The following is an 11,984-nucleotide window of genomic DNA, read 5'->3' on the forward strand; positions in this document are numbered from 1 at the left end:
AGTAACTGAGCCCCAAAGAGACTCACGGACTCAAAGGAGTATCTTTACATGATTAAGTTCCTTGGACCCTTTCAGATGACTATCAGCATTATTTTTTCTTCTTCAGCTGACTAAAATCAACTGGTGTCAGGCAAAAGGATGCTTGTGCAGTGTGCCATCGTAAGCGAAAAGGTGCAGAAGTTAATACTAAATGTGAAAACTTTTGTAAAAGTCGCCTCACACTGGGCGGATTCTCACCAACTGTTGCGAGTTCGTTTCAGCAGAAAGGATTTTCGGTTTCGATGTTTTGTTTTGTTTTATTCTCTAAATGTCAAACTATTTCTGCGTCTTATAGTGAAAAGCAGAATAACGAATTAAGAGGAGTTGAAAAAAATATATATGAAAGTTGGACACATTTTGGAAAAATCTTAACGGAAGTCCAGAACTCTGGAACCGAAGTCCTTTTCTAGGCATTTCAATTTACAACAATCGACGAGAATTCACCTAGTGTGATAAGCGCAACCTTACCCTCTTTGCATCTGGTTCCTCTGTTAGGGTTTCTCTGTGCTTCTTCCCATCACATTCTTCCCGTTCTTCTGCAGATTGGATCACGAGGCCGCGCTCCGAGTCAGGAGAGCCTGGGCACCGTCAGCAGCCGCGGTTCGGTCTCGGGCAGCATCTACAGCGTCACCAGCGGTAGAAGCGAGGCAGCCGTGTCTAGGTGTTCAAGTAAAGAGACGGTAAGGAAACACTCAAGATCTGTGAATTGATGTTTTTTGACATTTTTCATACTTTTCGTTGTGTAATATTTATGTTTTATTACCTTTTTCATAAAATATCGGAGTTCATTTCGTTATGTACTATTGTAGGAGGGAGGTATTTGTCTCCCAATCGTATTAATTATTTGATTGGTAACAGAGCAAGTGCCCCCCCCCCCGGACAATTACCCTGGACAATTGCCCCTGTACAATCATCACTAGACTAGATCAAACTTTAAGTTTATGGTATTTTCTATGGTTAGACACGTAACTTACTTCACACACTATCGATGGAGAGAGTAAACTGATCTATTTCTCACTCTGACGACTAGTGATGAGTCTCTGAAAGGAATGTCTATAAAAATCACCCCCCAACGCTCGTTTTCAAATCATATTAACATTGTGACCTCTATTTGGAGGTACAGTATGTATTTGTTTGTTTGTTTCTTTGTGTGTGCGTGTGTGTGTGTGTGTATGTATGTGTGTGTGTGTGTGTTTGTATGTGTGTGTGTGTGTGTGTGTGTGTGTGTGTGTGTGTGTGTGTGTGTGTGTGTGTGTGTGTGTGTGTTTGTATGTGTGTGTATGTGTGTGTGTATGTGTGTGTGTGTATATGTGTGTGTATGTGTGTGTGTGTGTGTTTGTATGTGTGTGTATGTGTGTGTGTGTGTGTGTGTGTGTGTGTGTGTGTATGTGTACGTGCGTGTGCGTGCGTGCGTGTGTATATATATGTGTGTGTGTGTGTGTGTGTGTGTGTGTGTGTGTGTGTGTGTGTGTGTGTGTGTGTGTGTGTGTGTGTGTGTGTGTGTGCGTGTGTGTGTGTACGTGTGTGCATAATTCTTCATTGTTCCCTTTTGATTTCGTTTTGCTTGCTATCAAGAAATTCCTTCAGGCCAATTGAATAAGTTGGTTAATCTAATGAGTAAATGTCGTCTTGAAGCGTACTTGTTTAGAGAAAGGGAGTGAGAGAGAGAGGGAGTGAGAGAATGAGAGTGAGAGAGGTGAGTTAGGCATTTAAAGGTCTCATTATATATAAAAAAGTAGAAGGTTCCAATAAGCTGCAGACAACAATTTTCTTTCTAGAAACCTTTCGATTTGGACTTATTCTCTTTTGAGCGTCATGACTTCATGTAGTAATCCCCACTCCTAAAAAAATATAATAGATAAATAAAAAAAAAAAAATAATAATAATCTCGAGCCCATAGCTCTTCGTGTCCTTACCCGTTTAACGCTTCCCTCATCATCTAAAAAACCCTAAAATCTGAAATGTTATTTTCACAGTTTAGTTTTACTTAATCTGTAGCCCCCCCCCCCCAAAAAAAAAAATAATAATAAAATAAAAAATAAATCGTCGATAATGATCATGAGCCCCACTTCATCCAAAAATTTCGATTCTGTCCTTTGGGGGAAGAAGGTGGGTTGTTCTCTTTTCTTTTCTTATCTTTTTCTTTCTTTTTAATATCTTGGTCTTTCTTTTTTTTCTGTTACCTTCAAAGCTCAATGCCATTCTTGTCTAGAATAGAGCACAACACTTGTGCACAAAACTTATAGTGTCTGCAAGATCATGACAATAATGAGACACACTGTCATCTTGTTTACAACCGGCTCGCGAAATCGGTAACTTACTTTTACATACCATTACTTGTAGATATTTTCATCACCTGAATCTGCCGGCCTTCTTTCATATTTGATCCCCCAAAACATAGAAAGAAACTAGAAAGCATTAAAAAGTAATTTCTCACGCAAAGAGATATGGATTATAAAGATCTATTTCAATGTTTGTTGAAATTGTAACGCTGAGGTTAACTTCGATTTTTTTTTTCCTTTTTCTTTTGGTGACCCATGATTAACGATTAAATACCTGCTTTAAGTACAGGCATTGGAGAGAATCATCTCTTTAGTATTTATTTTCAAAATTCATCAACACTTTTCCATATCTGAGTATCAATTTGGATTATCCCTGTTTCTTCACATGGGGAGAGCAGACAACCGATGTAACTCCTCAACTATACTTTCAATTTAGTTTTAGATTTTTTTTTTATCAAGAAAAGTCTATCTTCAAGCTGATTTCCTCCAATGCTCTTTTTTTGGAGAACTGGATCCCCATAGGAGATCTCTGCTCTTAAAACTTCTCTCGACATCTCACATAAATTTGTAGCCCTTGGAGATCTCATATCTTTCCAAGACGAAAATGACCATTTTCAGAACCGTATTTTCATCGCGACACTGCAAATGTTTCATTTTAAAAACACTTTTTATCTCAGCTGTTTCCCTCACTCATCGTGAATAGTAAACAGGGTTATACAACATGTCTTTCTCATGACGCTTATACATACTATTCTCCTAAATTTACCCACAAGATTATCTGAGAAAAGAATTATGTTCTTTATTTCCTTACAACGTATACACTCTCTTGGTTATTTCTCTTACCAGCAGCTTTTCTTCATTTGGGGCTGCTACAGACATCTTTTGTTGTACCAACATAATCATTTCTCTCCTGAAGCAACAAAATCTCTCTTTCAACACGTGTTTCTTTTTGACGTAGTTTTTTTTTTCTTCTTAGAGCCCACTTCAAGACCCTTCACCGCTTTTTAGTTCATTCAAAACATGTGTATAACATGTTCCAAAACATGCGGTGCTTATTCAGCTCTCCACTGCCCTTCTATGTCACTTCCTAAACAAACAATTTCGGTCCTTGCTAGTACCGTCAGTTTTTTAAACCGAGACTAAGACTTTACTAGCAATGTAACTTAGTTTTTACAACACTGTTTGATCACGTTTTCAAAGTCCTTTTATTCCTTCCACTGTACACCCCAGAGCCATTCAAACCTTTCTCCTAGATGAACTGTTTGATGAGAGTCTGACGTGGAAAGGCCTACACTCGGGAGCCTTTTCACCATACGAGAATATGGTCATCGGAGGGTATGTTTTACTTTCAGACTTCAAAGAGCCCAGATTCGTTTTCCATCTACAAAAGAGCGTCTCAGCCTCTCACTGCACAAAGCGATAAAGGAAGCTGAGAAGTTTTTGTTGTGCTAATGTACATGTTCATTTTGAACACTACACGTGAGTTCACTCCTTGAACGCTTGTGGCAACTCTGCCATCGCATCACACAGTGAAGCTCTGACATAGATTTAGCCCCGAAAATGGCCAACATGAAAGGATTTCCGTGTTTTGACGCTGAATTCTGGTGCCCGGACACCTTCTGGGTTGCCTTCCCCGGTGCCGGATTCATAGCGTCAGTTTACTTCTCACCCACGCCCACAACTCTGTGTTCGCTTATGTGTGCCAACCTCATTCTTTCTTCCATTCATCTGCCACCCAAAATATCCTTTGCTTGTTTAATTCAATATTATCCTCTTCTTTTTCTCCTTCTTCCTCTTCTTCTTCCCCTTCCTGTGTTGTTGTTGTTGTTGTTGTTGTTCTTCTTCTTCTTCTTCTTCTTCTTCTTCTTCTTCTTCTTCTTCTTCTCCTTCTTCTTCTTCTTCTTCTTCTTCTTCTTCTTCTTCTTCTTCTCCTTCTTCTTTTTCTTCTTCTTCTTCTTCTTCTTCTTCTTCTTCTTCTTCTTCTTCTTCTTCTTCTTCTTCTTCTTCTTCTTCTTCTTCATCTTCTTCTTCTTCTTCTTCTTCTTCTTCTTCATCTTCTTCTTCTTCTTCTTCTTCTTCTTCATCTTCTTCTTCTTCTTCTTCTTCTTCTTCTTCTTCTTCTTCTTCTTCTTCTTCTTCTTCTTCTTCTTCTTCTTCTTCTTCTTTAGGTTTACCTTCACTACTCCTGTTTCCCTATTATAGAAAGGAGCAAAAACTTCATGATACGAACTGGAGGCTATTATGGTTTACTTGGTTGCCAGCTTTCATTGCAGTCGTATTCAAAATGCTCCAGAGTTGGCCTGAAAATTATATATATATATATATATATACATATATATATATATATATGTATATACACACACACACACACACACACACATATATATATATATATATATATATATATATATATATATTCATATATTTCGTCAACAGTAACCAGAGCTTCTATCTCTGCAGACTACACCCCATACTAAAGAGATGGAGTCATAAAGGTGTAAAAAATTAAAAGTATGATCTACATACCAAAAGGTCTCTTCCCCCTTTTAAGGGAGAGAAAGCGAAAAAAAGTCGAAAGGAAAAGAAGAGCGAGAGAGACGAAGAGAGTGATAGAGTAAGAAAATAGAGAAAGAGATATGAAAGAATAAAGAAAAGGAAGAAAGAGAGTGATTGGGAGTGGGAAAAAAGAAATGAGAGGAAGAGAGAGAAGCTGGATAAGAGGGTGGTCTGAACTGGAAGAGTGAGGATTGGGGCAAGAAAGAGAGAGAGAGACGAATAAGGAAAAGAATGGTGAATGGACAAGGAAGAGGAAACTGCAGACATGGAGTATATATATCTTTCGAAGTACCTCAAACAATTATAGCCATGGATTCTTTTACGAGTAATGTTCACATGATTTTTACAATGTGTCTCTACAAAGTCCAGATTCATAGGATGTTTCCCAAAACACGCTTTTCATTTATATTTTTCAATCTAACGGGGGGCGGGCCTACCACTGAGAATTTTTCATCAGTATCTGCTATAACCTTTTTTTTTTATTATTTCAACCACCAATTAATTTTCTAAAATACAAAATTGTACAAGAGGTGCATATCTTAATGCTAACACACTTTTTCGATATATGAAACCACCTTGCAAACAAACACATACACACACACACACACACACACACACACACACACACACACACACACACACACACACACACACACACACACACACACACACACACACACACACACACACACACATATATATATATATATATATATATGTATATATATATGTGTGTATATATATATATATATATGTATATATATATGTGTGTGTGTATATATATATATATATATATATATACAATATACATATATACATATATATATATAAGCGATGGTTTACCTCTTCAAGCTAGTGACATAATGACAGGTCTTGATTGCCTTGGTACCAGGGGATTTTCATTAATTTGAGGGTCAGTCTTTAGAACTGTAATTTGATGATGACCCTTACCATCCATATTGCTGCCGACACCTACCTCCTGCCTTGTACATCCTTATCTTCCTCTTGCCTCTCCCCCTCGCCCTCCTATGCCTCCTCTTACCACCCACAAAGCTCAAGACACCTCCCTCCTTCCTTGACCATCCTCCCTCTCCTCCTCCTCCTCCTATTCCTCCTCCTTCCACCTACATTATCTCGTGACTCCTGTATTCACCCTATTTCTCATCCTTTTCTTCTTCCTCCTCCTATATCCTCCTCAATTTTCCTCTTCTATCTCCTCCCCTACGCCTTATGCTTCTTTGAGTCTTTCTTTTACTCGTACTACTATTTCTTTTTTCTCTTGGTATCCTCCTCTTCCTCCTTTTTTTCATCTTCATTCTCTCCATCATCCATGCTTCTTCCTTCCCCTCTACACCCTCTCCACTTCCCTCCACCTTCCCTCTTCCTCCTCTTCCTCTTCTTCGTCTTCTTCCTCTCTCCTTCCTTCAACGTCTCTTATCTTTCCTCCTCCTTACCTTCTTCTTTTTTTCCTTTCTTCTCCTGTATTCCCCTCCATCACCTTCCTTCCTTCTTCCTACTTCTTCTCTTCTTCCACTCTTCCTCCTCCTATCCCCCTTACTTTTCTCCCCATAGACCCTGTCCCGCATATTGCTTCCTCTCTACTCCTGTATTCCCTCTCCATCACCTTCCTTCCTTCTTCCTACTTCTTCTCTTCTTCCGCTCTTCCTCCTCCTATCCCCCTTACTTTTCTCCCCATAGACCCTGTCCCCCATATTGCCTCCTCTCTAACCACGGGCCCTCTCCATGGCGTCCCCAGCAGGTGCGCAACCACGCGCCCTTGATCCAGCCTCGGTTCCCGGCCCCTCCCGCTGCCTTCATGAACGGCGAGCTCAGCGAGTCGGCGGCCTCGTCCGATGACCTCGCCTACGCCCCGAGAGACTACCGAGGTAGGTGGCCAACTACACTGCTGATGCTGCTCGTACTACTGTTGTTTTTATTGTTAATGTTATTTGTTTGCCTATTTATTTGTTTGGTTATCTATATAGGTATTTATTGTTCTGATAGCTTATGTATCTGTTCTTTGTTTATTTATAATTATATATGCATATATACATATATGTATACATATATATATATACATATATACACACACGCACGCACACACACACACACACACACACACACACACACACACACACACACACACACACACACACACACACACACACACACACACACACACACACACACACAAACACACATACACACACACACACACACACACACACACACACACACACACACACACACACACACACACACACACACACACACACACACACACACACACACACACACACACAAATATATATAAATATATATATATATATTATTTTCTTTTCCTTCAAGAACCCTTGGGTCTGCACCGCACCACTAGTGAGCCCTACTACACCTTTGACGAGCTGGGCATAGCGAGCGACGTGGCCGCTAGGCTGGAGCATCTGGATCCCCGCTCCTTCCAGCACACCCAGACTATCATGAGGGCTGGCCGTGGACGTCTGGCCCCCTCCCGAGTGACTCCCTACGATGTTCCGGAGACCTACTCGACGGCGCCTCGAGGAAGGTCCTCTTCAGCCACTCGCGCCGCAAGGTCCGTGGCCGGGGCTATGCTGAACAAGAATGCTTCTGACAATGACCTGGATCATGACACCTCTATACTGCCAATCTTCCAGAAGATACTGAGCGAAAGACAGAGGACAAGATATCCCGGCGCGCGGGACTTTACTATGTCTTCGTGTCCAAATATAACGATCAAGTGTGATATTGTTGAGTACCTATGATGTGGTTTTTTAGGCGGAACTATCTATGTCACCATCATTTGTAAACGTGCATATATAAATATATATAAAATATACCGTGTGTACCTATATTTTCTGTAGTCGATGTGAACTAGACATTTTCTATCATTTCTAGAAGCCAGTCAGTGGTAAATTGTCGCCAAACATGACATTTCAGACACTTGGGGTTTGTGTGAAGACCGTTTTCCCCTTTGTCCCTCTCAAAGTATATGAAGAAAGAAAAACTATCTAATGTCCCTCTGAACTCTCCTCCAACGTTTCCTTCTCACCCTCCATCCTCCTCAATCCTCTATTTCTTCCTTCATTTCCCTCACCTTCATCCACCCACTTCCCAACACGTTGTCTTCATTGCTCGGTCACTCACATATACCAACGTGGTTACCATTATGTAAATAGAAACAGCATTTCCTGAAAGATAGGGTTAATGATAATGGTTAATAATGATAATTCATATTATTTAATGATAATGCAGACGATGAAAATGCTTTTAAAGATAATGATAAATTAGATATTTTCATATACTCAGCTCACTTTTTTTTTTTTTTTTTTTTTTTTTTTTTGTCTTCTTTTATTTTGGGGTTGACGTGTTGGTTACCTTCTAAACTTGTGATACATAAATATGGTGCTCCGCTGCCACTTTTTAATTCAACGAGGACTTCATCCTTTTTTTTTTTTTTTTTTTTTTTTTTACTTTCACAGATTAGTCCTCTGTTTAGTCAATCGAAAAAAAAAATCCTTCATATACTCATCTTCAACCTCAGAGCCTCTTCGAACAACACCTTTCCAATTTTCGGATGATATCTGTAATATCACAAGAAATGTAATGAGCTAATTGATGTTTAGACCAAATTAACCACCTGAACACGCAATTTTTTTTACTACAAATTGTAACACTCAAATGGTGGTCTTTGATTCCCAAGACTATACAACATACACTTGAATACCCGACTATACATCCCCTTTAACCAAAGTTCCAAAATAAGGAAAGAAAATGGCATCAACAACGTCAATACCACAAACCACCAGCATAAGCACACTGAGCACATTCAGTCACAACAATCAACTCACACGCATCATGTATGAGGACGAAACAGGCGTCATCATCCCCGATATCATCGTTGGATATAGAAATTAGTAAATAATGGAAATAATTAAAGGGATTGTTTAAATAAAATGTGATGTTGATGTAACCCTGGGGTAGCTTATAATAATCATTATTAATGAGTAGGGAAAACATCTTTTTTTCATTTTTCATTGTCAAAGGCTGTAAATGTATTATGTGGAAATCTAAAATACTCCATTGTTTTTGTGTCTAAACCGGGACAGACTTGTCATCCCTGAAGCATAGCAAAGAATTATTTATTCACAATTCACACACACTCATGAGCTTAACCTCTTAACCCTGATTCACTATTATCAAAAAGAAGACACACCTCTCTCCCCCACGAAGCTAGAAGCTACTTACAACAAAAGAAGTGTCCCCTCACCAAGGCTAAAAACTCACAAATATGTGTATATATATATACATATATATATATATATATATATATATGTATGTATATTATGAATATACATATATATTTGTATATATACATATAGATATACATATATATGTATATGTATATATAAATATATATATATATATATATATATATATATATATATATAAATTGTGTTACACTGACCCCCTGTAGCTAACAAGTATGGCTTCTCCATAGACAGTTAGCACATAAAAACATTCGTAAACTGAATATACACCGAAAATATTGTAACCAATTTAAGTAAAATCTAAAAAATAAAAAATGTAAAAAAATATTAATAACAAATAACCGTGAATGACTGAAAATAAACAATTCATGACAAAGACTAAACATAATTACTCTCGAGAGTTGAGTTGTTATTTTTTGTGTTTTTTTTCTGTTCTGGACAGTTCTTTGACCAAGCAGCCCACGCGGAAGCTTTGCTGCAGATCTAAATGTAAACAATGTTATTACTTTTAAAGAGTAAATTAAACAATTAGATTGTTTATAACTATGAACAAGATTGGGGACGCCTTGCATTCTGCTTGGTATTTGATATTGTCTTAAGCTGCCAGTCACGAATTAACCACGACAAATAATATGAACATTAAAAACACAGAGGTCTGGAACAGGGATTTCAACCCAAACTTCGCATTGTGTCTCTGGGTTTAAATCCTAGTACTGGAACTCATATTACAAGATACGTTCACACACGCGCATACACATGTGCACACATACACGCATATTTATACACCTGCACGGACAGTGACAGAGAACATCTGCATACACTATATTTTTGGTGTTATCGACTTTTATATATTTTTTTTTCATTCACAGAAAAAAGATAAAGTCGTATTTCTGACTGATACCTTCAGACTCGATCCCTCCCCCTTTTCCATAGTTACTTGAAGAAGGAAGACTAAAGGTTTCGTTGGCAGCCAAGCAGGAGCGTGGCCCCCTTTCGGAAATATGAGCCCTTTCTGAGAGGTCGGTTATGGGGGCTGGTCGCGGTAGTAGGTCTGAAGTGCGTGCGCAGGAGTATTCTTTAGGGAGTGGCGGTGAACATTGGACTTGGCGCGAACCGCCTAACATCCCCTATCGCTGCTTGGTCAAAGACCGTCAGGTAACAAGGGCTAACGCAGCGGACTAGAACAATGTTGAACGGACAGACAGTGGAAAGATGTATATTTGATTATTTTTTGTTATGAAAGGATGCATTCAATCTTATAAGAAAGAGAAACTATCTCGTTGTCTTAGGAGACTGAGGTATTTCCTTAAATTTAAATTTGCTAGAAGAGTTGATCAATAGACAAAATACCCACATCATATTGATGGATAGTGCTGTTTGTACGGCAAGGTTTGTAGTCTGGTAAACTGTGTACTCATGATGTTTGGCGAAAGTTGTGAAAGAAAAATAGTGAAGTAAGTGGGAAAATGGCGAAAGAAGTGAAATGTGACCACAAAAAAAAAACGCTTATTGTATACATACTGTTGAGCTAGGAAGATCAATAAACATGTTTGATCCATGTTGAAGTTTCATTTACCTAAAATATGTTTCAGGAAAAATATGTATTCTTCTCAACACTGACAAAACTATGCAAGCAAAGAAAGCGACTCTTAATAACAAGAGATAACTACTCCCAATGCGTAGACATGAAGCACTGCGATGTCCAAAACAACAAAGTTGGTTTAAAATACGCATATATATGTGCAGGCATATACACATACATGGGCACACACACACACATGCGCACACACACACACACACACACACACACACACACACACACACACACACACACACACACACACACGCACACACGCACACACAAACATACATACATATACCAAGGCTTTTTTCCCCCTTCCAAGGGAGGTAGCCAAAAAGGGAAAGGCATAAAAACACTCCCACCCATTTCATCCCTAAATACACTCCACACCCCTCCCACCCTCCCTCTCATCTGAGCACCTCCTGGATGACGGGTCATCCCTGCACCCTGCCCACCGCCCTGGGTCAGAAGCAGTGTCGCAAGACACAGCACATCCACAGCAAGGCCGCTTCATTTAATCGGCGACCCCCCTCTCCGTCCCCCCTTGCATATAAGGAGAGGACGGGGAGAAATCCCTTCGGGATGCGTAAAAAATTACTCACACATTCCTCCTCATGAAAACACAACATCATCCATATACAACCATTCTCCACTTACCTCTGTCTTCCGTCCTCTCCCTTCCTTCCTCAACAGACATTCCCCTCTTCCCCAAAGCCCCCTTCACCCCATCCATCCATCTCATCCTAGGACGTCCCCTCATGTTCACTCCCTCCACATCTGCCTTCCATACCTCTTTTACTAGTATTTCTTCACTCATTATTTCCAAGTGTCCAAACCATTCTAATATTCTTTCATCAACCCTATCTCCCAAATCCTTTTTTACCCCTGTTCTCCTCCTCACCTCCTCATTTCTCACTCTATCCAGCCTAGTAACCCCCACCATACTTCTCAGACACCTCATCTCAAACACATTCAAACTCCTTCTCTCTTCTTCTCTTATGTTCCACGTTTCTGCCCCATACAGTGCTGTTGGCACAATCACTCCTTCATACAGTCTCCTCTTCGCATCCATTCCCAAATGTCTATTTCTCATTACACTCTTTAAACCACCAAGGCATTTACTCGCTTCTCTCAATCTACATTCTACCTCCACCTTCACTCCACCTTTTCCTGCTACACTTGCACCCAAGTATCTAAAACTATCCACTTCCTCCAGTCGCTCTCCCTTAATGTTCACTT

General features: G+C 39.5%; 1 protein-coding gene across 2 annotated transcripts; it reads left to right on the top strand.

The window, feature by feature from the left end:
• Nucleotides 1-389: 389 nt before the first annotated feature.
• Nucleotides 390-10,721, top strand: LOC143038882 (uncharacterized). 2 transcript variants are annotated; one of them, XM_076208554.1, is made up of 3 exons: nucleotides 390-719; nucleotides 6,634-6,763; nucleotides 7,227-10,721. In XM_076208554.1, the coding sequence occupies exons 2-3, from the start codon at nucleotides 6,694-6,696 to the stop codon at nucleotides 7,655-7,657; spliced, it is 501 nt and encodes a 166-aa protein (XP_076064669.1). In that variant the 5' UTR covers nucleotides 390-719; nucleotides 6,634-6,693; the 3' UTR covers nucleotides 7,658-10,721. The 2 variants fall into 2 exon arrangements, with proteins under 2 accessions (XP_076064669.1, XP_076064668.1); XM_076208553.1 differs by having other exon boundaries at nucleotides 395-719; nucleotides 6,637-6,763.
• The last annotated feature ends 1,263 nt before the right edge of the window (nucleotides 10,722-11,984 follow it).

The sequence above is a fragment of the Oratosquilla oratoria genome, chromosome 25 (assembly GCF_046742065.1).
Source record: "Oratosquilla oratoria isolate Oo_2021 chromosome 25, ASM4674206v1, whole genome shotgun sequence".
NCBI lineage: Eukaryota > Metazoa > Arthropoda > Malacostraca > Stomatopoda > Squillidae > Oratosquilla > Oratosquilla oratoria.

What these genes read in the sequence shown, in the direction of transcription:
- LOC143038882 (XM_076208554.1), top strand. Translation starts at nt 6,694, where the DNA reads ATGAACGGCGAGCTCAGCGAGTCGGCGGCCTCGTCCGATGACCTCGCC. An exon ending in CGCCCCGAGAGACTACCGAG is followed by an intron (nt 6,764 to 7,226) that starts GTAGGTGGCCAA and finishes TTTTCCTTCAAG; the next exon opens with AACCCTTGGGTCTGCACCGC.